The sequence below is a fragment of the Acomys russatus genome, chromosome 29 (genome assembly GCF_903995435.1).
Source record: "Acomys russatus chromosome 29, mAcoRus1.1, whole genome shotgun sequence".
NCBI classification, from domain to species: Eukaryota; Metazoa; Chordata; class Mammalia; order Rodentia; family Muridae; genus Acomys; species Acomys russatus.
The window spans coordinates 28,960,528-28,988,409 of NC_067165.1; the positions used below are offsets into that span (position 1 = coordinate 28,960,528).

Genomic DNA, 27,882 nt, shown 5'->3' on the forward strand with positions numbered 1-27,882 from the left:
AAGACCTTTGGCGGGTGTCTCTCCTATCGCTCCTTCAAGTGGGTGTGGGGGGACACCAGTGAGACCTGGTGCCGGCAGAACCTGGGCGCAGTAACAGACACAAGATGGGCTCCAAGTACCCTCGGTCCCTCCGCTTCTGCCTGCCCCTGTGGGCCTTCATGCTGCAGGTGGCTTTCATTCTCCTCTTCACTTTTTTCATCTCCTATGATGCTCCCTCGGTGGATCACAAGTTCATGGTGTTGTATCAAGGTGAGGGGCCTGGGGAAGTGGTCTGGGGCTCTCTAAGGGCACAGGGGCTCCTTTATACAGCATTCCCATTGGTTACACGGAGACAGTGTGGGCGGGGCTCCAGGAAGACCCTGGATTTCTCTCTTCCATAAGCTTCACCTAGATCTCTGGGTACAGAGCAGAGCACCTGCGTGTCTGTGATCCTGAATTCCCTGTGCAAATGGTCTTCCCTTTTCTGCCCCCCCCCCTTCTCTCTCCTTTGTGGCAATGACTGTCATGTTGTGTTGTCTTGTGAGGTGTCTCCCGTATGCCTTTCTTTAAAAAAAAAAAAAAAAAAAAGAAAAAGAAAAAGAGCCGGGCGTGGTGTTGCACGCCTTTAATCCCAGCACTCGGGAGGCAGAGACAGGTGGATCGCTGTGAGTTCGAGGCCAGCCTGGTCTACAAAGTGAGTCCAGGATGGCCAAGGCTACACAGAGAAACCCTGTCTCGAAAAACCAAAAAAAAAGGTTATTTAAAAAATGTTTTTATTTAGGTGCATGTGTCTGTGTGTACGTACATATGAATGTAGACACTCTTGGGGGCCAGATGCACCACATGCCCCGGGAACTGGAGTTATAATAGTGAGCCACCCATCATGGGATGCTAGGAATCAAACGCCGGTCCTCTGCAAGAAAGAGCCCCTGGACCGCCTCTCCAGCTGGCTCTTTTCTATACTCCATTTGCCCTGTTCCTTGCCCCCTCTCCAAGGCTGGAAAGCCTGCTTTGGATGTAAATTTAGAGCTAGAAAGAATGGCTGCAGGGGAGTGGAGAGAGAGGGTTATTTTACGTGTGGCTGTAATGAGTGAAAGTGACTCAAACAAGTCACACGTCCACTGTGGTGTGTGTTTGCTTCTGCACAAATGCACAGAACATCCCGACACGTCGGAAGCCTCTCCTCTCCCAGGCTGACAGGGTGCTCATGATAAACAGAGATGCTCCTGGAGGAGTGTCTCAGAGACAGAGCTGCGGCCCAAGCCTGGCTGAGTGGCGGCTTGGTCCTCTGTGATGTGAGCTGACCAGTTAGCTGGAGGCATAGGAGGTCATCCCGAGGCTCCTGGCAGTTGTAATTCCTTTTCTTTGTGCCTGTGTGGTTTTGTTTTTGTTTTTGTTTTAAGATTTATTTATTGAGGGGGCTGGAGAGATGGCTCAGCGGTTAAGAACACTGATTGCTCCTCCAGAGGTCCTGAGTTCAATTCCCAGCAACCACATGGTGGCTCACAACCATCTATAATGTGATCTGATGCCCTCTTCTGGCCTGCAGGTGTACATGCAGACAGAGCACAGTATACATAACAATAAAAAAAACTTTAGAAAAAGAAAGATTTATTTATTGATTGTGTATACAATGTTCCACCTGTATGCCTGCCTGCCCACTGGAAGAGGATGCCAGATCTCTCTTTCTCTCTCTCTCTCTCTCTCTCTCTCTCTCTCTCTCTCTCTCTCTTTTAAATTCTTTTGATTTTACCGAGACAGGGTTTCTCTGTGTAGCCTTGTTTGTCCTGGACTTGCTCTGTAGACCAGGCTGGCCTCGAACTCACTGCAATCCGCCTGCCTTTGACTCCCTGAGTGCTGGGATTAAAAGCCCAGCTTTCCACCAAACTCATTTGTAACTCCAGCTTTTAAGGCATTTAATGCCCACTTCTGGCCTCTTTGTAACCCCCCCAAATAATAATGATAATAATAATAATAATAACAACAACAACAATAATAATTTTATTATTGTAATTAAATAAATAAAAAGGATTCAAAGATTTACCATAATCTTAGCACTCGTGAGGCAGGTGGATCTCTGAGAGTTTGAGGCTAGCCTGGTCTACAAAGAGAGTTCCAGGACAACCAGGGCTGCTACACAGAAAAGCACTGTCTTTAAAGAGTCAAAAATAAAATAAAGTAAAATAACTAACATGTATTAGCATGTATAGAAAGATAAGAATCATCAGCTTTTAGATTAAAAACAAAACAAAGCAAGACTGGAGGTGCTGATGTTCTCTTCCACCAACCTGTAGGGACCACCTTGAGCCTCTTCAAGGAACATGTTTCTTCTTCTGCTGCTGCTCATGTCTGGGTGACAAAATTTATCACCAAACTCCAGGCATGTAACTGGACTACAGCCGTGCATGTTATTTTCTATTGCTGGGGTGAAACGTCACGACGAAGGCAACTTATGAATGAAAACGTTTGATGGGTCTACAGCTCCAGATGCTTAGAGTCCATGTGGGTGGAGCGAGGCCATGGAGGCAGGAAGAGCTGAGCGCTCACATCTCAGAGGCAGGAGGCCGAGAGTACACTGAGGATGGGAGGAGGCTTTTCAAGTCCCAGAGCCTGACCCTATAACACACCTCCTCCAGCATTCTCGAACAGTAACAGGTCGGCTGGGTGGTGGTGGCGGACGCCTTTAATCCCAGCACTTAGGAGGCAGAGGCAGGCGGGTTGCAGTGAGTTCGAGGCCAGCCTGGTCTACAAAGAGTCCAGGACAGCCAAGGCTACACAGAGAAACCCTGTCTCAAAAACAAACAAACAAACAAAACAAACAAACAAAAAGTAACACGTCCAGCAAAGGACCAACTACTCAAACACATGAGCATGTGGAGACTGTTCTGATTCAAACCACCACATTGTGCCAGTTCTTAAGGTAAAAAACACAAAAACAAGGGGCTGGAGAGTTGGCTCAGAGGTTAAGGGCACTGACTGCTCTTCCAGAGGTCCTGAGTTCAATTCCCAGCAACTACATGGTGGCTCAAAACCATCTATAATGAGATCTGGTGCCCTCTGGTATACAAAATAAATACGTAAATAAATAAATCATTTTTAAAAACCCACAAAAACAGAGGCCAGGCTTGGTGTAAAATGAACAATGTTATGTTTTTTCTGGGTGGAGATGTCAGTGAGATGCTTAAGGGAAGCAGGATCTATCAGTCACCTATAGCCGTGTAACAAACATCCCCAACTTTAAGTGCCTTAAAGAAGCAAGCATGTCAAGCCAGGCAGTGGTGGCACACACCTTTAATCCCAGCAGAGGCGGGTGGATCTCTGAGTTCGAGGCCAGCCTGGTCTACATAATGAGTTCCAGGACAGCCAGGGCTACACAGAGAGACTCTGTCTCAAAAAAGCAAAAGCAACCATTCACTTACCCATGACCATGATTCTGTGGCTCAGCGAGCGGGCAGTTTCACTTAGGGTCACTCACCTATCCTAAACCTATAAGTTTAACTGGGCCAAGATGGCTTCACCTGCCCTCACTTCCCCGTGGCAAGCAGTTGGTGCTGGTTGGGAGCATCAGGCCAGCCTAGACAACAGGGTGGAGGGAGGTATTTGTACAATGTCTACTGATGCCCCATTGTCTAAAGGTAATTACAAGGCCGAGCTCACGTGGGCGCGACCTACATCCAGAGGCATGTTCTACTGGGGGCCATTACCAGAGCAGTTTACCACAGACGGCCCATCCTAGGGCTGCCGAACTGGGGAGCTATCTCTTGGGACCCTTGCTTCATAAGGTACCCATTGGCCTGGGGTGGGGGGGAAGGAAAAGGGTTATGGGAAAACAGGAGGGGTTTCCCAGGGATGAGTGAGTGCCCCACACCTGGTGCCTTCATCTCAGGGAAAGCTCTATTTCTATGGTGATGGTAGGGTGGGAGGGAGCAGAGACTCTGGGGAAGGGGGCGGTGCATAGTGCTGTGGCTCCCCCAAGGCTGTCAGGAGGGGGCTAGAGTGGGTGGGCAGGACCAGAACGGGGGGGGGGGGGGGAGGGGAAGTGGTCTGTGTGGACAAATTTAAGGGCTGAGCTGTAGTTATCTAAATGCATAGGCACAGAGAGGGAACTGTCATTAAAGTAATGCATCTAACGGACAGCAGGCTCCATACATTAATGTACGGTGCTCTGGTCACAGCACCATTGCAGAAGCCAATGGGCAGGGGTCACTAGCCATTTTACAGGTTTGGGGGCTAAGACACACAGTAGGCCTTAGGCGTGACAGGCAAGCTCGGGGGTCCGATGTGGTGAAGACGAACAGTGAGATGCTCGTGCTGAGCTAGAACTGAGGGGACCGAGGGAAAAGCAAGAGGGTGCGGAGTTCGAATCGCTTTGTCATCGTTTACCAGCTGTGTGACCTGCACTGGTCACAGCGGCCCTCTGTGCCTGCCTTCCTCCATCTGTAAAATAGGAAAGATAAGTGGTGATTGTCTCAGACTGTGAAGTTAAGAAGTGGGTTCTGAAGCCAGGTGTGGGGTCCCAGCCCTCGGAGTCAGAGGTGGGCGGATCGCTGTAAATTCGAGGCCAGGCTGGTCTACAAAGTGAGTGCAGGCCAGCCAAGGCTACACAGAGAAAACTCTGTCTCGAAAAACTAATAATAGCAACAGCAACAACAACAATAATAATAATAATAATAAATAAAAATAGAAATAAGTGGGTCCTGGCATGAGGATGGTAGGGACTGCCTCCCATGCTTCGTGCCTGGCTGCTCTGCTTTGAGGAAGACTCTCTGCTCCAAGGTAGACAGAGAAACTCCTCCTCCACCCATCCTTTCAACTCCTTATCAAATTCCAAACACCTTGCAGTCCACTAGTTTATCAGCCCTGGCTGGTGTGGTGCCGAATAGCTCTGAGGGGCTGAGGCTGACGCCCATAGAGGTGTCTCTGAGCGGGACTCAGGCCTGGGTTTGGGTGTGGGAAGAGCTGGGAGTGAGGCCAGAGAAGAGTGAGTCTGAGCCTGGAGCCTCAGGAGGCTGGAGAAGAAAAGGGAAAAGCCGAGGGCGGGGGTGGGGGCGGGGGCGGGGAGGGCGCCTGAAGCCAGATGTTATCGCTAAAGAGCTGCACAGGTTCCTGAAACAGCTGCCTGCAAACTGGCACGCTAAGTCTCCTCTTCCAGCCTAAGGCACCAGTTTCTTCCTCAGGGACCCTAGGAGGCCTCCCCCACACCTGGAACTGACGACAGCTGGACCAGGAAACGCCTCCCCCAACCCCTGATCCTCTCACTTTCTGACCATCAGGCTCCACTCCGCCCTCTTCCTCTCTCCCGTCCCTTAACTCCTTCTTTAGAGACTATCAGGCCCAACCCTATAGTTTCCAGAGAGGGAAACTCAGGTCCTTTAGTATGATGAGGCACAAAGCAGAGCAGTGTGTTGTTGTGTTATGTGACCCTGAGAGAAAGTCACTGAGCTCGCTCTGGTGCTCCCTCGCTCCTTGCTGCAAAGTGGCAGGCAGGTTGTATTTAAGAACAGTGTGCAACCAAAGGCTGAACTGTACCCCGAGGGTGGGGGGTGGGGGGTGCATCGGACCCTCATACAGGTATTTACTGCTTGGCTCTTTTTTTTTTTTTTCCCCCGGGTTTTCGAGACAGGGTCTCTCTCTGTGTGTATCCTTGACTGTCCTAGACTCACTTTGTAGACCAGGCTGGCCTCGAACTCCCAAGTGCTGGGATTAAAGGCATGCACCACCACCTCCCTGCTCCTGCTTGGCTCCTGCGGAGTTTGAACCACTCCAAAAGGATGTGCAAAGGATGCCACGTCCCTCCCCTCACCCTGTAGTCTTGCTAAGGAGATGAGCTGGAGAAAGAGAGAAGGTACAACCTCCCCTTAAGGCACTAGATCCCGGGGCAGGCTTTAATCCTTGGCCCCCTCCTGCATCCCAGGGATGTCATCACCCACTGAAGGCCTATGTCCAACACTGTGTGTGTGTGTGTGTGTGTGTGTGTGTGTGTGTGTGTGTGTGTGTGTGTGCTCTACAATGGAAGTGCCCGTCAGTGGCCTCTGACACCAAAGGAACTTTGCAGTAATGTGAGTGTCCACCTTGTATGGGATAGGTGTTCTCCCGCCGACCGAGGACAAAATGAGCTGCTTCAAACTAAATTAAAGTATAAATGTAGCCTTATTGGGGGCAGCTCTTGGGCAGGCTCCCCAACCTTACAGGAGGGGGGGTCTGTGAAGTCAAGGTGCAGAGGGAGACAGAAAAAGGTGGGGGCAGAGTGAGAGATCGCCATCCTGTCACACCTGGCTAACAGTATGCAGAGCCAAGACTGAGACCTGAGGCAGGGGGTTTCCTCCTGTGGTGATTAATGTAAATAGCTCTCTCCTCATGGCAGGCCCTGGAGAAACAGTTTCAACAGTGCCTCCTCCATCCCATTGGCCTGAGACCCCTCAGAGATCACTTAGGAACATCTCACCGCGCATAGAGAGTGGGGAAATCCGTCTCACCAGAAATTCCACTCTTTGGCATTCTGTTGGCTGGGATTTGGGAAAGAAACTGCCCAAAGTGCAATTAATCAGGTTGTCATGTGGCTGAGGCCTCTTTCACACAGAAGGCTGGAGTGGCCGGCACACCATTTATACTGTGGTTACCGTAGTAACTGCCATCAGGTGTGCTGATACCATAGCGGGTGGGTCAGTTTGTCAGAATGAAAATGAGGGCACGGTTGAGAAGGTTTTGGTGGTGGTTGTGGTGGTTTGGGTTTTTTTGAGACAGGGTTTCTCTGTGTAGCCCTGGCTGTCTTGGAACCCATTTTGTAGACCAGGCTGGCCTGACTTGAATTCTCAGAGACCCTCCCTCCTCTGCCTCCTGAGAGCGCTTGGGATTACAGGCATGCGCCGCCACCGAGACCACCAGGAGGAGGAGGTTTATGGTGTAGCCATGAGGATGAGTACAGCCAGAGGCAGTAGCAAGGGTCCAGACGGAACCAGGCTACACGAGAAAAGAGAGATGGGAAGAGGAAGAGAGGACAGAGTGGGGCAAGCCAGGAGTGAACCAAAAGGACCAAACAACAACAACCACCAAAAACAAAACAAAACAAAACAAAACAAAAAAACAAAAACAAAAACAAGAGAGGGAGACCAGAGAGCGGGAGCACACAGGAGCAAGAGAGCGGGAGCAAGCATGTGACCAAAATGTCAAGGTTGTATAGGAAAAAGAAACTGGGGGAAGGGAAGAGAAGCTCCGTAGGTTGGAGAAGTTTAGGGCAAGAGGCAGGGATGAAGTGAGCAGAGAGGAGCCGGAAGTACTGAGTGAGCCTGAGGCCACTGTGCACTTTGGTGTGCTATTTGTTAGCCATTTGTCCTGGGTTTCTTGGGAACCTGACAGTTTGGGTCCTTGAAGGGCTTGCGTCCTTTGCTGCTCAGAGCATGCGCGGAGATTGGCTTTGACAGAGGAAGCCGAGTATGGTGGCACACGCCTATAATCCCAGCACTCGGGAGGCAGAGGCAGGCGGATTGCTGTGAGTTTGAGGCCAGCCTGATCTACACAGTGAGTCCAGGACATCCAAGGCTAAACAAAGAAACCCTGTCTTGAAAAACAAAAACAAACAAACAAACAAAAAGGAGTGTATTTATTATGTATATAGTGCTCTGCCTGCATGTACACCTGCAGGCCAGAAGAGGGCACCAGATCTCATTACAAATGGTTGTGAGCCACCATGTGGTTGTTAGGAATCGAACTCAGGACCTTTGGAAGAGTAGCCAGTGCTCTTAACCTCTGAGCCATCTCTCCGGCTTCTGACTAAGTTCTCTTAAATGATCTCAGATGTCCCATCCGGTGACCACTCAGGACAACTCTCACCCCTTCTGTCTTTGTCTCGACCCCTCCCCTCTGACAGTCCTCCAGGATTTGACCCTTGTGGCAGCCTTGGGCTTCGCCTTCCTTTCCTCATCTTTACGGAGACATGGCTGGAGCAGTGTGGCCTTCAACCTCTTCCTCTTGGTCCTTGGGGTGCAGGGGACAATCTTGCTGAATCATTTCCTGAGCCGGCTCTCCCAGTGGAATGTCAAGAGCAAGCTCGATTTGCGCAGGTAACTGAAAGCAACTGGTCATGTGGGTGCTTAGAATGTGGAGAGGGAAGGTTCTAGAAAAGCATGGCGTCTCTCTCCTTCTAGCTGGACATGGTGGCACACTGTCACTCCAGTGACTGAGAAGTAGAGGCAGAAAGATCAGAAGTTCAAGGTTACCCTCTGCTAAGTAGTGAGCTGGAGGCTAGCCTGAGCTACTAGACACACAGTCTTGAAAAACAATTTTTTTTTTTTTTTTTGGTTTTTCGAGACAGGGTTTCTCTGTGTAGCCTTGGCCATCCTGGACTTACTTTGTAGACCAGGCTGGCCTCGAACTCACAGCGATCTGCCTGCCTCTGCCTCCCGAGTGCTGGGATTAAAGGCATGCACCACCACGCCCGGCTGAAAAACAATTTTTTCAAAAAAACGATTTAGAGCCACTGCCTGTGGGGATTGGATACCCCTTGGGTTGTGTCAAAGAACACCCTGGGCATTCTGACAGCAGAGGCCCTTGGCTGGGGTCTGTTTAAGGTCACACAGAGGTTTTTAGCCTTTGGCACACAGGCAGACTGGAACAGGGGCGGTTCAGGACTGCTCCCCTGTGATGTCCGCAGGGACCTGTTGTCTCTCCCTGCCACCCAGCTGCCATGCTACTAAAACCCATCTGGATCCTTCCAGCTGTGACTTAGCTGGCAATGGTTCTGCAGGTTTGTACAGTGGCACCCATCTGCCTGTGGGCTTTGCCTGCCCTGCTCCTTGGCCTGACTCAAACGTGTACTCCTTGGCTTGGTACCAAATGGGTTCTAAATGAATCCATGTAGGGCAGAGGCCTTCAGGATTCCTCACACAGTAAGGACTTGGTAAATGCTCATGGGAATAAAAAATGAAGACAAGGAGGCTGGAGAGGTGGCTCAGTGGTTAAAAGCACTGTCTGCTCTTCCAAAGGACCAGGGTTCAATTCCCAGCCACCACATGGCAGCTCACAACTGTTTATAATACCAGTTCCAATGGCAACACCCTCACACTAAAATAAAAGTAAATAAATTATTTTTTTTAAATGAAGACAAAAGGATTCTTCAGTGAGTGAGTTCTACCACCTGGCACACCTGGTGTAAGGGATAAAAAAACCAGAACCTTGCAAATGCTAGGCAAGCCCTGTGCCACTGAGCTCCATCCCCAACCATTGGTGATTTGGGCTTTTGGTTTTGTTTGTTTGTTTATTTTGGTTTTTGAGACAGGGTTTCTCTGTGTGGCCCTGGCTGTCCTGGACTCCCTTTGTAGACCAGGCTGACCTCAAACTCACAGTGACCCACCTGCCTCTGCCTCCCCCGTGCTGGGATTAAAGGCGTGCGCCACCACCCTGGGCTACTGTTGGTGATTTTATTTGTTCTTTTGGGAAATGGGCTCAGGTAACCCAGACAGGACAGCCTTGAATTTCTGATTCTCCTGCCTCAACCTTCTGAGAACAGAGTTTACAGGCATTCAGGCACTGTCATACTTGGTATATATATGGTTCTGCAGATCACACTCAGGGCTTTGTGTATATGAGGCAAGCACTGTGCCAGCTAGGCCACGCCTAGGTTCCATGGATGTATTTATTTTATTTTATTATTTATTTATTTATTTATTTTTGGGTTTTGAGACAGGGTTTCTCTGTGTAGCCTTGCCTATCCTAGACTCACTTTGTAGACCAGGCTGGCCTCAAACTTCCAGAGATGCCCCTGCCTCTGCTTCCTGAGTGCTGGGATTACAGACGAGTGCCACCATGCCCGGCGCTTCATGTTTCTTATCAGCAGGTAGTGGCTGTCTTTCCAGCTCCATGCTCTCTTGTACACAGTGAGGGACTGAGTGGTAACTTAGCACCATCCTATGGAGGACTGACTTTTAACCTCGGGCATCTCACCAGCCTCTCACCAGCATCTGGATGCCAGTATCATTAAATCTCTAGGGAGGAGAGGCTTCAAGGGAAAGCTCAGTGCCACCTCCCCCAGGAAGCCCTCCATGCGAAGTCCAGTAGGCCCAGCTCTCTCAGGGATCTATGTGTCTCCCCAGCCAAACCAGAAGCACTTTGAAAAAGAAAAATTTTTTTTCTCTACCCAAACTCCCACACTGAGCCTGCACCTTTGTCCAGGGGAGGAAAGATTTGACAGTCTTCACAATGGTATCCTCTACCCACAAGTCCCCTCTTCAAGTGCCTGACAGTCTTTGTGTTATATACACATAGGCAAAGATGTCCTTCTAACCCCTGTCATAGCTCTGGGATTCTTATTTTACAGGTGGAAGCTCTGTTTGACTAAGCAGCTGCTTGGGGTGGTAGAGCTGCGATAGAAAGCTAGGGCTTAAGCCGGGTGTGGTGGTGCACGCCTTTAATCCCAGCACTCGGGAGGCAGAGGCAGGCGGATCGCTGTGAGTTCGAGGCCAGCCTGGTCTACAAAGCGAGTCCATGATGGCCAAGGCTACACAGAGAAACCCTGTCTCGAAAAACCAAAAAAAAAAAAAAAAAAAAAAAAAAAAAGAAAGCTAGGGCTTAAGCTACTTCCAAACTTCCCGATCTAGTCTCCCCCACAAGGAGAGAACCTAGGACGGTGGTGGGCCAGCAGGTGCAGAGCGCCCCCTGTTGGGCATCTGAGGGTGGTGACATCAGAAAAGAAGCCTGGGGTTAGGGGTGGGATTCAGGGAGCCCTTGTCCCAAGGGAAGAAGAAGGCACTTTGAATCCTTTGTAGGGGAGGCTCGGAGCCTCTGAGCTTCCCTGTACAGTGGGTGTGTGTGCAAAGAAAACTCAGATCACAGGTGCTGCCTTGGGGAGGGACTGGGCAGGAGAGTCATCCTGTCCCACCCCACACCTCTGAGGCAGTGGCCCTCCTGTGGTTGCACCTGAGACTACACTTCCTCATGTTCCTTTTCTCTCACTCCCCTCTCCCCCTGTCTCTCCCTCCCCCTCCTCTTCCTTCTCCCCCTCCCTCCCTTCCCCTTCCCCTCCCCCTCCCTCCCCCTTTCCCTCTCTCCCTCTCTCCCCCTCCTCTTCCTTCCCCTTCTCCTCCCCTCCCTCCCCCTCCCCGTCTCTCCCTCTCTCCCTCCTCCTCTTCCTTCTCCCCTCCCTCCCTTCCCCTTCCCCTCCCCCCTCCCTCCCCTCTCCCTGTCTCTTCCCTCCTCTGGTGGTCCTCTTCCTTCTTCCCCTCCCTCCCTTCCCCTTCCCCTCCCCCTCCCTCCCCCTCTCTCCCTCTCTCCCCCTCCTCTTCCTTCTTCCCCTCCTTCCCCTTCTCACTCTCTTCCTCTCTTTCCCTCCCTCCCTTCCCCTCCCCTCTCCCTCCCAGCATCCAGATAGCTACCCTGAGCACCACCCCTATGCTCATCTCAGCGGGGGCTGTCCTGGGAAAGGTCAACTTGGTGCAGCTGTCTGTGATGATGCTGATGGAGGCCTTGGCCTTTGGTGCCCTCAGGTTTGCTGACAAGGAGATCTTCAACGTGAGTCTGGGGCTGTGAGGGGGATCTTGGAGATGGTGGGAAGGTAGGACACGGTGGGCCCACCTTGAGGAAGTTTTGGGGTTTGAAAATGAAGGCAGGACCCGAGTGGAGCTGCAAGTGGTTAGACACTATGGATGGTTAAACACAGCAAGTGAAGGCCTGGAGCATCACATGGTTATTATGGGATGCGTAAGATAAGTTCCCAGCATATATTAATCAGGGGTCTCTAGAGAACCAGAATTGATAGAATAAATAAATAAATATATATATATATATATACATATATGTGTGTATATATACATGTATATATTTGTGTGTGTGTATGTATGTATAAAAAACACACACACACATGGGATTTATTAGAGTAGACACACTAGTCCAACAATGGCTGTTTTCCCAATGGAAAGTCCAAGAATCCACTAGTTGTTCAGCCCATGAGGCTGGATGTCTCAGCTGGTCTTCAGTACCCAATCACTACCCCCACCTGCCCCTACGTCCTTTACTCCAGAAGGAGTGGCCCAGATTTAAGGTGGATTTTCCCACTCCAAAGATTGAGGCTTAAGGTGGCTCTTCCCACTTCAATGATTCTGCCTTAAAAAATTGCTCACGGGAGCACCCAGCCTCTTGGGGTTCAGCTAATTCCAGATGTTGTCGACAACCAAGAGTAGTCATGCAGAGTCACCTTGGCAGTGGTCCAGAGAGGTACATGGCGACTGCCTTTTCTTTCTTTCTTTCTTTCTTTCTTTCTTTTTTTTTTTATGGTTTGTTTTTGTTTTATTGAGACAGAGTCTCACTCTGAAGCCCTGGCCAGGCTGGAACCTTCCATGTAGACCAGGCTAGCCTCAAATTCACCAAGAAATCCACCTGTTTCTGTCTCCAGAGGACTGGGGTCAGAGGCATGCACCACCAAGGCCCGCCCTCATGTCTTCCTTTAAAGCAGTCATTTTATGTCAGCTCAGGGTCAGTATAACCTTCCTGCTGCGAGGCGAGGCGCTGTTGGAAGCTGAGGTTTTAAGCCAGCTGTAATGGTGCCAGTGGTCCAAATGGCACTGGATGTGCTGTCAGAGACGGGGGTGTGTACCCTAGCTCTGGCCCCAGCAGAGTCCCCATGATACCCATTACAATAACTTCACCCCAGCCTCTTCATTTGTTTCGGGTGGGTGGCGCTACGGCCTCAGAGGTCCGGGGAGGACGCGTATTAAATCCCCTGATATGCCACAGAGCTTCACAATGACAGGAGTGTTGTGGGCTGAAGAGATGGCTCAGTGTGGAAGAGTGGGGCTAATCAAGCGTGAGGATCTGAGTTCAAATCCTCAGCACTGTTTAAAAACCTAGGCGCAGTTGAGGATGTGCCATAACCGCCAGCACTGTTGCTGGGGTGTGCTGCCTGCCATGTTGGCTCCAGGCTCAGTGGGAGACTCTGCCTATTTGCAAGAATCTGTACACGTACATGCATATACCACCCCCCCCCACACACACACAAATCATACATCAAAGGAAGAGAGACTTAATTACGGCTTCATTACTGTGACAAATACCCTGACCAAAGCAGCTAGGGGAGGGAAGGGCTTATGTCAGTTTATAGCTTCCAGCCTCTCACATAAGGAAATTAGGGCAGGATGTCAAGGCGGGAACCAAAGCAGACGCCATGGATGCTTACTGGCTTTCTCAGTTTGCTTTCTTTCTTTCTTTTTTGTTTTGTTTGTTTGTTTTTTTGAGAGACAGGGTCTCTCTGTGTTGCTTTGGCTGTCCTGGACTCACTCTGTAGACTAGGGCTGGCCTCGAACTCACAGCAATCCGCCTGCCTCTGCCTTCCGAGTGCTGGGATTACAGGAATTGCGTCACCTCTGCTTTCTTATATAACTCATGGCCACCTGCGCAGGTACCACATCGATTTATATCATCTGCGTCCTCTCCCTCATCACATCTCAACCCACCACCCACCCCCCCACACACACACACATACCATGGTTCCTTTATATTTTTTTGGTTTCTCCAATCACTCTATGCTGTATACTCCGCTCTGAAGTTTTGAATCTAGGAACCAAAAGTAGTAAGTATACCATGGTCCTTGCCAAACGATTCAAAGACATAACATACGGCAAAGGGGACTAAGGAACAATACAAAATTAGCATCAGTGGGGAGTGGGTGAAGAGCCCATCAATTCCGAGTAGTTTTGGAAGACCTTGAAAGCAGCCTTTACTCCAAACCCACTAAGGATAAGGCCTAAGGCTTATTAGATTAACTATGCATAGCTGGGTGGTGGTGGTGGCGGTGGTGGTGGTGGCAGGGGTGGGGGGATAGTTGGGGGTGGAGGGTGGGTGGAGGCTGTGTCACTTGTCACTCCAGGCCTAGCTGTCCCTGAGCTCCTCTGAGGGGGGAGCCAGCTGACTGGGCTGAGTAAACTCTGAACACCAGGTCAGAGTTCAAGTCATGCCTCTCATGGAAAGCCCAGCACTGCCTCAGGGCAGCAGCAGGGCTGACCCCTTTGCCCAGGACTGAGCTGCTCAACCAAACTACTGTGTTCTGTTGTAGATGGAAGAACACACGATCATGATGCACGGGCACGTGTTTGGGGCCTATTTTGGGCTGCTTGTGGCTTGGTGCCTCTCCAGGTCTCTGCCCAAGGGAGTGGATGAGAAAGCCCAGACAGAGAAAATCCAGATGGCCACAAGCTCCAGTCTGTTCGCCATGCTGGGTGAGGACAAGAGGGCTGGGCAGTCTCTTGCCTGGACAGAGTGGTGACACTCTCACTACACAAGCCCTGCTGAGAGATCTTCCCTTGGCCTCTGATCCCTTCCGTAAAGGTCCCTCTCTTTCTAATAATGTTGTTGGCCTCTTATAGCTTTGGATTAAGCCTTTCATTTTAGGGAACTTCTCTTCAATAGTATTTGGTGGAGATTTGGGTATGGCGATGGTGGTATGCCCCTGGACTTCAGTGCTCAGGAAGCAGAGGCCGGAGGATTGAAAGTTCAGAGAGGCTCAGTACATTTGGCTTTAAATAAGCTTACCCAATATTTTTTTGTCTCTAACGGAAAAGAAGATGAGCAAGGAAAAAGTATGAGGAAAAGCAAGGATTAAGACAAAGAACTGCAGGGCCGGGTGTGGTGGCGCATGCCTTTAATCCCAGCACTTGGGAGGCAGAGGCAGGCAGATCGCTGTGAGTTCAAGGCCAGCCTGGTCTACAGAGCAAGTCCAGGATAGCCAAGGCTACACAGAGAGACCCTGTCTCAAATAACCAAAAACCAAAAAACCAAAAAAAAAGAAAAAAAGATAAAGAACTGTAGGGAAGAGCTGGAGAGATGGCTTGCTGGTCAGAGCACTGGCTGCTCTTGCATGGGACCTAGATTTACTCCCTGCACCCACATGGTAGCTCACAACCGCCTATAACTCCAGTTCCAGAGGACCCTATGGCCTCTTTTGGCAGCAAGCATGCATATGTGCATAGATATAACTTATGTATGTATGTATGTATGTATGTATGTATATACATATACTTTTTCTTGGATTTTTTTTTTTTTTTTTTTTTTTTTTTTGAGACTGGGTTTCTGTGTAGCCTTGGCTGTCCTGGACTCACTTTGTAGACCACGCTAACCTCGAACTCAGAGATCTGCCTGCCTCTGTCTCTCAAGTACTGGGATGAAAGGTGTTCACCACCACGCCCAGCTGCATAAATATATTTTTTAAAGATTATACCTTCTAAGAAATATAGGGAGTTATGGGCCAGCAAGATGGCTCAGTGGATAAAGATTCTTGACACCAAAACTGATAACCTGAGTTCATCCTTGTGACACATGGCAGGAGGAAGAAGAACTTTGTTCTGAGACAATGTCATATAATTGCCTAGGCTAGGCTGTAGGGCACTATGTAGCCCAGGCTGGCTTTAGCTTATTGTAACTTTTCTACTTCTGCCTCCTAAGAATTGAGGTAACAGGTCTGAGCCACCACACACACACCTGCCCTGCATTAAAAAAAAAAAAAAAAATTTTAGCAAAGCAAGGACAGCCAAGGCTACAGAGAGAAACCCTGTCTCAACCCCCCCCCCCTCAAAAGGGCAGGAGAGATGGCTCAGCTGTTAAGAGCACTGTCTACTTTTGCAGAGGTCCTGAGTTCAATTCCCAACAACCACACGGTGGCTCACAACCATCTATAATGAGATCTGGTGCCCTCTTCTGGCCTGCAGGCAGAATACTATATAAATAATAGGCATTTAAAAAGAAAAAAAGAAAGACTTAGATTTGTGTGTGACTTCTTTGCCTGCACGCATGTATGTGCATCATGTGTGTGCCTTTTGGATGCCCTAGAACTGGAGTTTCAGATGGTTGTACATCACCATGTGGGTGCTGGGAGAAAAATCCAGGTCTTCTGTAAGGGCAGCCAGTGCTCTTAACCACTGCAGCATCTCTCCAGCCTCTGCCTCACACTTTAAAAGGAGCGTTTGGCCACCAAAGACCAGAGTGAGACCTGGCCTTTGAAGATTTGAGTGCTTGGTCTGGCAAATTTTCCACCAACCTGAGCCTTCAGACGGGAGGAGGTGACCAGCCTCCCTTGCTAGCTTCAGGCCTTTCCTGTCACCCTGGGAGACTGCCAATCCCCTACCCCCCCTTTCCCCCCCCCAATATGGCATAGTCCTGGCTAATGGCCCTCTGCCCTCCAGGCACCCTCTTCTTGTGGATATTCTGGCCGAGTTTCAACTCTGCTCTCCTGGATGGGACAAATGAGAAGAACTACTCTGTATTCAACACCTACTGCGCTCTTGCAGTCAGCACAGTGACAGCCACTGCTATGTCAGCCCTGACTCACCCCCAAGGGAAGATCAACATGGTGAGGAGCGAGAAGGCTGCCTCCTGGGCAGGATGCGTGTCTCTGCGCCTAACACACATGCTTGTGGCTCTCCCGCAGGGCCAGGCTATGGGTGAGAAACGCTTCTGTGAGAGGGACCTTCCATGTCTGCCCTGTAGGGAGGATACAGGAGACTGGACAGGCTGTCTGGGGTCTGGTGTGTGGGTTTAAATCAATCTGTGTTAATATCACACAGACGGGACAGTGGGCCCTGATTCTGTTAGTTGTTGAAGGCAGCCACGCTGAGCAACAGTCAGCAGAGCAAAAATTAGCCTGCCATTTTTCTTCCCTCAAGAAATTTCGCTGGCCAGTGTTGGCGCAGCCTTTAATCCCAGTACTGGGGAGGCAAAGGCAGATGGATCTCTGTGAGTTCAAGGTCAACCTGGTCTACAGAATGAGTGCCAGGACTGCATAGAAAAACCATGTCTCAAAAAAACAAAAACAAAAACAAAAACAAAAAACCCCCAAAAGATAGGTAATACATGAGCATACAGGGACAGTGCTTAATATGGAATGGGTGCTAGTACTGCTACACTGGGGGACACTTTGTGGAGAGGAGAAAGACAAAAGTCAGGCTCAGCCACCCAGAGGCGCTCGGAAGAGATGACAGATGGGGTAGGAACAGGGGTGGGGTGGATTTGAGGGGAGCCTGGCTCCCAGCACAGTGTAATGACTAGGGGAGGTTGATGTGTCCACAAGTGAACTTGGTGGTGACAGGAATTATAGAGGCAGACAAAGCAGGGTCGCTTAGGAAGGCTAAGAGGTAGGAGTCAGGTGAAAGCCCAGAGCTCTAAGGCCCAGAATTGAGGGGTCAGAGAAGGCAAGTGTCCTCTGCTTCTGCTGGACGGAGGATAATAGTGGAGATGTGACCCAGGAGCCAGGGACAGCGTCACAGGGGCCTAAGCAGCAAGTAGCTAGTGCCAATGAACATGGTAACAGTGGCTTCTGAGCCCAGGCTAAGGTCTGACTCAGTGCTCACGAGAACTCTAGTGCTGTGCTGTGATAACGCACTCCATTATAGGAGCTCTGAGGTCCTCTTCTGGGCTCTACAGCACTAGCCATGCATATAGTGCAGAAACATATGCAGTAAAACACCCATAAAGAAACATACAAATAAATAAATCTTTTTAAAGTTAAAAAAAAAAAAGGAAGCTGGTAGTGCATGCCTTTAATCTCAGCACTCAGGAGGCAGAGGCAGGAAGATCACTGTGAGTTCAAGGCCAGCCTGGTCTACAATGCAAGTCTAGGACAGTCAAGGCTACACAGAGAAACCCTGTCTTGAAAACAAACAAACAAAAAAAAAAAAAAAAAAAAAAAAAAAAAAAAAGAAAAAAGAAAGAAAGAAAAGAAAAGATGGGGGCTGGAGAGATTTCTCAGTGGTTAAGAGCAATGGCTGCTTTTCCACAGGTCCTGAGTTCAAGTCCCAGCAACCACACGGAGGCTCACAACCATCTGTAATGGGATCTGATGCTCTCTTCTAGTGTGCAAGAAGGCAGAGCACTCATGTATATAAAGTACATAAATAAATACATCTTTAAAAAAAAAAGACAAGAAATAGCTGGGTGGTGGTGACACACAAATTTAATCCCAGCACTGGGGAGGCAGAGGTAGGTAGATCTCTGAGTTCGAGGCCAGCCTGATTTACAGAGTGTTCCAGGACAGCCAGGGCTACACAGAGAATAGAAACCCTATTTGGAACAACCAAAAAAACCAAGATAACCCCAAGATTTTACCGTATAGCCCTAGTGTGGCCTTGAACTCAAGATAGTCCTGCCCTAGGCACATGAGTGCTGACATTACAGGCTAGCATCACAGCTCAAAACCTATTCTTTAAAGTACTGAAGGGAGACAGGCATGGTGGCACACGCCTTTAATCCCAGCACTCAGGAGGCAGAGGCAGGTGGATCGATGTGAGTTCGAGGCCAGCCTGGTCTACAAAGGGAGTCCAGGATAGCCAAGGCTACACAGAGAAACCCTCTCTCAAAAAACCAAAAACAAACAAAAAACCAAAATCAAACCTATCCTTTAAAGTGCTGAAGGGTGTGTTACTAAGGGGTGGCCAGGATGCCCAGGGAGAAAGGCTACTCATGTGGTCATTTGGAAGCTGCTCATGGCCAGTGCTGAAAGGCTGTGGGCAAGAAAGTGCTCTGTCTGACCTCTAGTTCACCCACCCACAAGCTGTTTCTTTGCAGATTCACATCCACTACGCAGTGCTGGCAGGAGGCGTGGCCATGGGTGCCCCATGTTTCGTGATTACTTCCCCTTGGATCGCCATGCTGCTGGGCTTCGCAGCTGGGTTGATCTCCATCGGGGGAACCAAATGCCGCCTGGTAAGGGACTGGAATGCTACCACCCTTTGCTTTGCCTCAACCTAGTGGCATGGAGGTCGCCGGGTGGGTCATGGGTGCATGAAGCAGGTATTGACACTTGCTTTCTTAAGCCAGATGGAAAGCTGGGATGTCTTAAGGCTAAGCTACATGGGCACACTCAGGGGAAGACACCTGTGACAGTGTGGCTTTGAAGTAGCCTTTATAGTCAGAGAAACCGAGTCTTAAAAAAACAAAAACAAAAACAAAAACAAACAAACAAACAAAAAACCCAAAAGCAGGCATTTCTTTTTTCTTTTTTCTTTTCCAGAGCTAAGGACAGAACCCAAGGGCCTTGCGCTTGCCAGGCAAGCACTCTACCACTGAGCTAAATCCCCAACTCCCAGACAGTACTCATCTTAACCATCTTAACCACTGAGCCATCTCTCCAGTCCGTTCTGTCATTTTAATCTTTAAAAACATTACATTGCTGGGGGTGATGGTGCACGCCTGTAATCCCAACACTCAGGGAGGCAGAGGCAGGTGGATCGCTATGAGTTCGAGGCCAGCCTTGTCTGCAAAGTGAGTCCAGGACAGCCAAGGCTACACAGAGCAACCCCATCTGGAAAAACCAAAATTCAAAACCAAAACAAAACAAAAAAAACCCCAACTATTGGATTTGATCAAAGCTAGGCCCGTCTGCCTTTCACCTGCAGTGGGCACAAATATCTCCTATCTCTATCTTTTCTGGCTTTGAAAGCCTGGGTTGAAAGCAGCTGTTACACAGCAAAGCATGGTTCATCAGCCGACACAGACATGTTCCCTCTGGGCTCCAGGCCCTGATAAAACACCATGGCCAAAAGCCACTTGGGGAGAAAGGGCTTATTTCCTCTTACAGTCGGTAGTCTGTCATTCGGAGACATTAGGGCAGGAAAGTGGAGGCAGAAACCGGTGTGGAGACCAAGTGATGCTTGCTGGCTTGCTCCCCATGCCTTACTCAGTTTGCTTTCTTATAGAACCCAGAACCGGGGCTGGAGAAATGGCTCAGAGGTTAAGGGCACTGAGGTCCTGAGTTCAATTCCCAGCAGCCACGTGGTGGCTCACAACCATGTATAATGTGATCTGGTGCCCTCTTCTGGCCTGCAGGTATACATGCAGTACAGAACACTGTACATAATAAATAAATAAATAAATAAATAAATAAATAAATAAATAAATAAATAAATAAAGAGGTGGGAAGTACTGGCCTTATCTCTTAGAATAACCAGGGGTCTGGATTTTCACTCTGAAGATAGTGGAGACTGAAAGGAGAGAAGAGACCTGCTGAGGGCACAAGTGGAGGGGCTGTGGGGACAGAGGGTACCATGTGGATAGACGCTGTCATCCCGACTTCTCATTGCCTGTTGTCCTTTGGGAGAACTTACAGGAGACATTTGGCAGCAAGGAGAGACATTCTCGGTTGGCATGCTATTGAGTCGTAGCAACTAGAAGCCAGGGGTGTTGCTCACCTCTGTACAGTACAGAGAGGGTGGTCTCCCAGTCCTGGCACAGGATTAGAGCCTCAAAGGTGAATGGCATCTGCGTTAGAGACTCTCCTTCTCAGAATGTGACCAGGAGACAGTCAGCACTGGTAACGGTATTGGCTACTCTCCTTGAGGGGCAGGAGGTGGGTAGGGGGGGATTTCTTTTGGCTCCTGGTTTGCAGGGACACCATCCATCATGGTGGGAAAAGCATGGCCACTAGCAGCTCTCTGGCAGCGGAAGCAAGGAGCAGCTGCTCGCTCACATGTCAGTGGACCGCGAAGTAGAGAGCTTGGAACTTAACTCCTGCCAGACGTCGCTCCCTAAAATGCTCTACAGTTTCCTAGAACAGGATGAAGGGGGCGGGGGTTGGCAGACAGTCAACCCCATAAACCTGTGAGGGCCATGTCACATTCCAACTGTGACAACGTCACCTGGAAATTTGTCAGAATTGCAGAATCCCGGTCCTCACCCCGTAGCCACAGTCACTTGATCCTCTGCATGTGTGTGCACAGGTGTGCACATGTTTGCATGCCTGCCTGTGGCTGGAACCCAGGGCCTTGCATCTTTTTTGTTTTGTTTTGCTTTTGTTTTTCGAGACAGGGTTTCTCTTGTAGTCCTGGCTGTCCTGGAACTCACTTTGTAGACCAGGCTGGCCTCAAGCTCACAGAGATCCGCCTGCCCCTGCCTCCCAAGTGCTGGGATTAAAGGCGTGTGCCACCATGCCCGGCTTTTTCTCGGGCTTTAAAAAGAAAGATTTCATTTATTTTTACGTGTATAAGGGCTTTGCCTGTATATATGTTTGTGCACCGTGGGTAGCATGCTGAGGCCAGAGAGAGAATTGCTGGATTCACTAGAACCGGAATTACAGATGCTGGCAGCTGAACTGCTGAGTCATCTCCCCAGGCCCCTTCTTGGCATTTTTTTAAAAAATGTATTTATTATTATGTGTACAGTGCTCTGCCTGCATATACAGCTGCAGGCCAGAAGAGGGCGCCAGATCTCACTATAGATGGTTGTGAGCCACCACGTGGTTGCTGGGAATTGAACTCAGGTCCTCTGGAAGAGCAGGCGGGGGGCTCTTAACCGTTGAGCCATCTCTCCAGGCCCCTTTCTTGGCATTTTAAATGTTTCCTGGAAGGGGTGTGAATATGCCTTTAGGGCTTGTTTCTGCGAGCCTCCATGTCCTCTCCCTTTGGTGGCCCTGATCTCGCGGACCTGTGGAAGAGTTAGGATGGGACTGCGGGTCTTATTTACAGATCTCCTTATAATGCTGTTTTTTTTTTTTTTTGTTTTTTTTTTTTTTTGTCCTAGGTGTGTTTGCAGATTCAGAACCCCAGTGGGATCCACCACACCTTCGCCTTGCCTGGTCTGCTGGGAGGGGCCGCCTACTTCCTGCTGTTACAGTACAGATACTCTAACACCAAGTGTGTTGCTCCACGTCTTCTCTTAACCTTCATGCAGCTTGTGCGGAAAATGTAATCCGAGCCAGTTTATTCAGAAACAGCTCCCATCCCCCGCCCCCAGACAGGGTTTCTCCGTGTAGCCCTGGCTGTCCTGGAACTCACTCTGTAGACCAGGCTGGCCTCGAACTCACAGAGATCTGTCTGCTTCTGCTTCCCAAGTGCTGGGATTAAAGGCGTGCGCCACCACCGCTGTAGCTCAGATTGGCCTGGGACTCACTCAAGCCCCAGCATCCTGAATGCTGAGAAGACAGGTGTGAGCCACCTCACCTGGCTTCTGAAGGGTTCCTTGTATGGAGCTATCCAGGCCACATCTTCTCGAAAAGGGGCATCTTAGGAATAGGGCATAGGTACATAGTCTTGAGGCCTCACAAGTATAGACAGGGCACGCCAAGCGTGCCTTTAAACCCAGCTCTCAGGAGGCAGTGGCAGGCAGATCTCTGTGAGTTCGAGGCCACCCTGGTCTACAGAGCTAGTTCCAGCCAGAGCTGCACAGAGAAACTGTCTCAAAAAAAAAAAAAAAAAAAAAAGCAAAAGCCAACCAATCAAACAAAAGAGAGTAGCCTTGAAGCCATTCCTATGGGTGGTGGTGAAAGCTTTGGGGGAGGGGGCAGAGGAGAGTTTAAAACTGTACCCAGTGTTCCAAAGTTCTTGTAATTGTCATAGGTTTCAGAGAGGAGACTAAGTCAGGTATGCAGTTTGATTCTGAGCTGAAAGACACAGGCTAGGGTGATGCCCCAGCAGGCTCTGAGCTCTGTCTTCTTCTTCTTCTTCTTCTTCTTCTTCTTCTTCTTCTTCTTCTTCTTCTTCTTCTTCTTCTTCTTCTTCCTCTTCCTCCTCCTCCTTCTGTTTTCTCCGTAGCCTTGGCTGTCCTGGACTCGCTTTGTAGACCAAGCTGGTCTCGAACACACAGTGATCCACCTGCCTCTTTCTCTCTTTTTGTATTCCTACCTGCCTGTGGAGTGTTGGACTGAAAAAGAGGAGCAGTTTTCAAAGCGGCTTGAGTGGGGGAAGGGGATGTGGCTCAGCCTACAGACCCTTTAGCACCACATAAGCTGGGTGGTGGCATACACCTGGACTCCCAGACCCTGGAAGGTGGAGGCAGGAGGACCAGCAGTTCAAAGTCATCCCCTCCCTGGTAGAGGTGGAGTCTACCACATAGTGTGCTTGAGGCCGGCCTGAACTAAATGAACTCTGAGGGGAAGACGTGAAAGCTGGCTGGTCAATGCCTCTGACTGTAGAAATTGTCCTGAAGAGGCAGCGGTGATCAGGCTTGGGATGATCACTAGAGTCTGGGGATTTTAATGTGACAAAGAGGACTGGGGAACGTCTCCTCCTGTCCCAGCTACATCTGCTTAGCTCTACATGAAAAGGGCAGGGGCATGCCAGCTGAGGGAAGGACACTTGGTTTCTTCCCAGCCCTCCCTGGCAATGTCACCACTAATGCCATCTGTCGTGTTTGTCCCCGATGCCTGTAGCCGGATACCTGAGTGGCCTCTCTGCTTTGTCCATTCTAGGATGCTCAACCTGATGGTCAATGACATTGGGGCTCTCAGCTTTGCCGTGGCGATGGGAATGCTCTCTGGATTACTAACAGGTCAGTACATGTTTCTGTACTAGAGAGTGCCCTGGTACACGTGTGCATGCCCCAGTACATGTGTGCATGGCTGGGTATAGGTGTGTATGTCCTGGTACATGTGTGCGTGGCCTGGTATAGGTGTGCATGCCCCAGTACATGTGTGCATGCCCAGCCCCTTCCTTCCTTTGGTGAAGTAGACTGCTCAAACAATGTTTTGGGTTTTGTTTTGGTTTTTTTTTTTGGTTTTGGTTTTTCAAGACAGGGTTTCTCTGTGTAGCCCTGGCTGTCCTGGACTCACTTTGTAGACCAGCCTGGCCTTGAACCCACAGAGATCACCTGCCTCTGCCTCCCGAGTGCTGGGATTAAAGGCTTGCACGCCCACGCCCAGCTCGATGACTTTTTTTAAAAGATTTTTTTTTGTTTTATTTTATGTGTATGTGTTGACTCTGTTTCTTAGCAATTAAACTTTATTATGCAACCCAACTAGCTTATAAAAGAAGGAAAAAGGTTAAAGGGACGAAAGAGTGAACCTTCCGGTAGCCGTTCCACGGGACGGATCCTTAGGTGTCTCTCTGGCCGGCGTGCTGATCCAGCTTGTCCGCTGCCCCTGCACGCTCTCCCCGCTCCCGACTTTGTTATTCTCTCTTCCCCAACTCCTTCAGTCACGTGGGAAGGACCGGCTCCTTCTCCCGGTGAGGGTCCATTAGAAAGACAATAGTCCAGGTGGGGTTCCCAGGTCTGCTTCCTAAATTCCAGACCCAGGATGGCTCCACTCAGTCTGTCACAAGGTATTCATGGGGTGCCCCAAGGGTAAAGCCCGCCAAGATTGCTCCCACCTGTGACAAAGCTTACTCCTTCCCACATGTATGGGTGTTTTACATGCATGTATGTCTATGTAACACTTGCATGTATGTGTTAGTGTTGGTCCATGGAGGCAAGAAGAGCTACACACAGCTGGGAGTCAGCATGTAACTGCTGGGAGTTGAACCTGAGTCCTCTGGAAGAGCAAGTACTCTAAACTGCTGAGCCATCCCTCCAAATGCTGGTTTTTTTTTTTTTTTTTTTTTCTTTGTTTTGTTTTCTTTTTTCTCTTTCTTTCTCTCTCTCTTTCTTTCTTTCTTTCTTTTTTGGCAGGGTGTCTCTCTGTGTAACAGAGCCTTTGCTGTCCTAGACTCACTTTGTAGACCAGGCTGGCCTCGAACTCACAGCCATCCACCTGCTTCTGCCTCTTTATTATGCAGCATCACGCTCAGCCTCTCCCCGGAGTCCTAAGTGGGGCAAGTGGCATCGTTGAGCCTAGGAGGAGGGACTGTACCAAGCTTTGCACAGAAGTCCAAGGGAACCTTTATGCCCCAAGCCTGCCTTGCGTTCCCCCAGGGCACCCTTGTATTGGTTTACTCAACAGCTCCGTATCTGGTCTCTACCATGAGCTGGTTACTCTGGACAACAGGGGACAGAGCAAATTACCCAGCCTCCCAGAGTGGGCACGTGCACTGATCACAATGCATCAAAATTAGCACAGGAGGTCCCTCCCTTACCTTTTGTTTGGTTTGGTTTGGTTTTCAGGTTTTGTTTTTTTGGTTTTTGTTTTTGTTTTTGTTTTTTCCAGACACGGTTTCTCTGTGTAGCCTTGGCTGTCCTAGACTCACTTTGTAGACCAGGCTGGCCTTGAACTCACAGATATCTGCCTGCCTCTGCCTCCTAAGTGCTAAAATTGAAGGCATGTGCCACCAGCCACCCAGCTGATTTCAGTAATCTTGAAGTAGGAAATGAGCTCTGTGTATCTTTTTGTTGTTGTTGTTGTTGGTTTTTTTTTTTTTTTTTGAGACAGGGTTTCTTGAGCTCTGCGTATCTTAACATGTAAGTATTATTTGTTTAAGGTTGCCTCCTGAGTGCCAAAGTGTGGAGGGCTCCCCATGCTGCCAAATACTTTGATGACCAGACTTTCTGGGAGGTAAGATTTTTTTTTTTTTATGGTATTAACATGATAGATTTAGTTTTACTTAGTGTGAAACTGAAAGTGAGAGTGGGGGTGTGCAAGGAGATCAGAGGACACCTAGGAGCCTTTTTCAGGTGCCCCGGGGTTAATGATAAGGAAATGGAGGGCCCACTGGAGACTAAGTCACCTGTCCAGAGTGACAGAGCCAATCAAGGACACAGAGGGCTACAAGTGGGAGGCGGGCATCTTCTGGAGAATTGTCTCCTGACCTCCCGACGTCACGTGGGGCCATCTCACTTATTTCCTGTCACTGAGAAAAAAGAGCCTGTACTGTAGGAACTTACACCAGGGGCTGCCCGTGGCTCCCTCAGTCACATGAACAGCATATAGGAAAACCAAAATGGAGTGGGCGGTTGTTGATGAGTCCCTGTCGCTGGAGGCGTACAAACAAAGCTCTAATGAAGCTGCTGTGGTGGTCCACGTCTGTAACCCCAGCAGCAGGGAAGTCAAGGAAGGACCACAGGTGCAGGGACAGCGCTGGGCCTTGGAGAGTGGTTAGGAGAATTCGGTGCTCGGGGCTGGAGAGATGGCTCAGAGGTTAAGAGCACTGGCTGCTCTTCCAAAGGTCCTGAGTTCAATTCCCAGCAACCACATGGTGGTTCACAACCATCTGTAATCAGATCTGGTGCCCTCTTCTGGCCTGCAGGCATATATGGGAGCATAGTACTGGATAAATAATAAGTAAATAAAATCTTTTTTAAAAAGGAGAGAGAATTCGGTGCTCTTATGGAGGGTTTGGCTTCAGATCCCCCCAGGGGTCACTGGTTCCTGGGGCCCACACCATGTAACGTCACTTCCAGGGGTTTTGGTGCCACCTCTGGCCTCTTGAGACACAGCACACATGTGGGGCACAAACAGACAAGCGTGCACACTCAAGTATACATAAGTGAAAACAAGCAGGCCTGGAGAGATGGCTCAGTGGTCAAGAGTACTGGTGTTCTTCCAGAGGACCTTGTTTGAGTCCTAGAACCTACATGGCAGCTCACAACCATTTTTAAAAAATATTTTTAAAATATTTTTAATTTATTATTATGTATACAGTGCTCTGCCTGCATGTATACCCACAGGCCAGAAGAGGGCATCAGATAACATTATAGATGGTTGTGAGCTACCATGTGGTTGCTGGGAACTGAACTCAGGACCTCCGGAGGAACAGTCAGTGCCCTTAACCATCTCTCCAGCCCCACCCTGACCCCGGCTCACAACTATTTGTAACCCCAGTTCTATGGATCACATATCCTCTTATGGCCTCTGCAGGAACCATGCATGTGCACAGTGCACACACATACATGCAAGCAAAACCTCCACAAACATGTTTTTTTTTATTAAATTAAGCACAATTAAAACCAGGCATGGTTGTGCACACCTCTGAGCCTAGCACTTGGGAAGTAGAGGTAGATGGATCTCTGTAAATTCAAAGCCAGCCTGGTCTACAGAGTTACTTCCAGGACAGCCAGGACTACACAGAGAAACCCTGTCTCAAAACACAAAAAAAAAAAAGTAAAAAAAAAAAAAAAAAAAAAAAAGATGTGGGGTAGTGGTGGCGCACGTCTTTAATCCCAATACTCAGGAAGCAGAGGCAGGCAGATTGCTGTGAGTTCAAGGCCAGCCTGATCTACACAGGGAGTCCAGGACAGCCAAGGCTACACAGAGAAACCCTGTCTCAAAAAAAAAAAAAAAAAAAAAAAAGTGAAAAAAGCAAAAATAACCACACATCCAGGTGTGGTGGTGCTTACTTTAATCCCAGACTAGTCTATATAGTGAGTTCCAAGACAGCCAGAGCCACACAGGGAAACTCTGTCTCAAAACAAATAAACAAACAAACAAACTCAATAAAATAAAATAAATGTGTGCTTTGCCTTCACAGTTCCCTCACTTGGCTGTTGGATTTTAAGCAGAAATGTCTGAGAACAAGGCTGGGCGTGGAGATGTGCCTTTCCTTGCATTCTGTTTGTGTCTGTAACATGTGTTACAAGAAAGTCTTCCAAGTGGTGATCTTAGTTTAAATAATATGTTTGGTTTCATGACAGGTACTATCAGTGCTTTTTTTTTTTTTTTTGGCTGCATTAAAGTTCTAGTCCAATTCTCACCACAACTGTTCCATTCTTCACATACTCAATAAAGCTGCTACCCAGGTGGCTAACTCCTGGCTATGGCGAAAGTAGGGCTATAGGGAAGTTAAGAACGCTCCCATCTGGTCACTGGACAGGCTTTGGATCCAGTAATTTTGTTTTGTTTTGGCTTTTCAAGACAGGGTTTCTCTGTGTAACAGCCCTGGCTGTCCTTGACTCACTTTGTAGACCAGGCTGGTCTCGAACTCACAGAGATCCACCTGCCTCTGCCTCCCGAGTGCTGGGATTAAAGGTGCGTGCCACCACGCCTGGCTGGATCCAGTAGTTTTACAGAGTCCTCAGCCTCTCCCAGCGCTGGGATCCTTACAAGAGCAACAGCAAACAGTTCTAGAACTCATGGAACGCGGCCCACTGGTTAGCACACCCAGAATGGGAGTGTCTCGCGAGGCATAACCCTGAAAACTGTGTGTCCCGAGGACTTCATGCTGTTATGGAGCATAGCTCTGTTTGTTACCCTTGTGGTCCTCATACTCGCCCTAATATATGAATTGTGTGAGTACTATAAGGGGTGTTCCCAGCCCCTCACTGAGGAACATCATTATTGGCAGACATAAGAAC

General features: G+C 49.3%; 1 protein-coding gene across 1 annotated transcript; it reads left to right on the forward strand.

Annotated features, from left to right (window-relative positions):
• The first annotated feature begins 64 nt into the window (after window positions 1-64).
• On the forward strand, window positions 65-27,219 carry LOC127211248 (blood group Rh(D) polypeptide-like). Its single transcript, XM_051171074.1, has 10 exons — window positions 65-249; window positions 7,847-8,033; window positions 11,331-11,481; window positions 14,018-14,180; window positions 16,140-16,306; window positions 18,517-18,654; window positions 21,466-21,557; window positions 23,132-23,211; window positions 25,074-25,147; window positions 27,060-27,219. Exons 1-10 carry the CDS (start codon window positions 105-107, stop codon window positions 27,084-27,086), a joined length of 1,224 nt encoding a protein of 407 aa, XP_051027031.1. The 5' UTR covers window positions 65-104; the 3' UTR covers window positions 27,087-27,219.
• The last annotated feature ends 663 nt before the right edge of the window (window positions 27,220-27,882 follow it).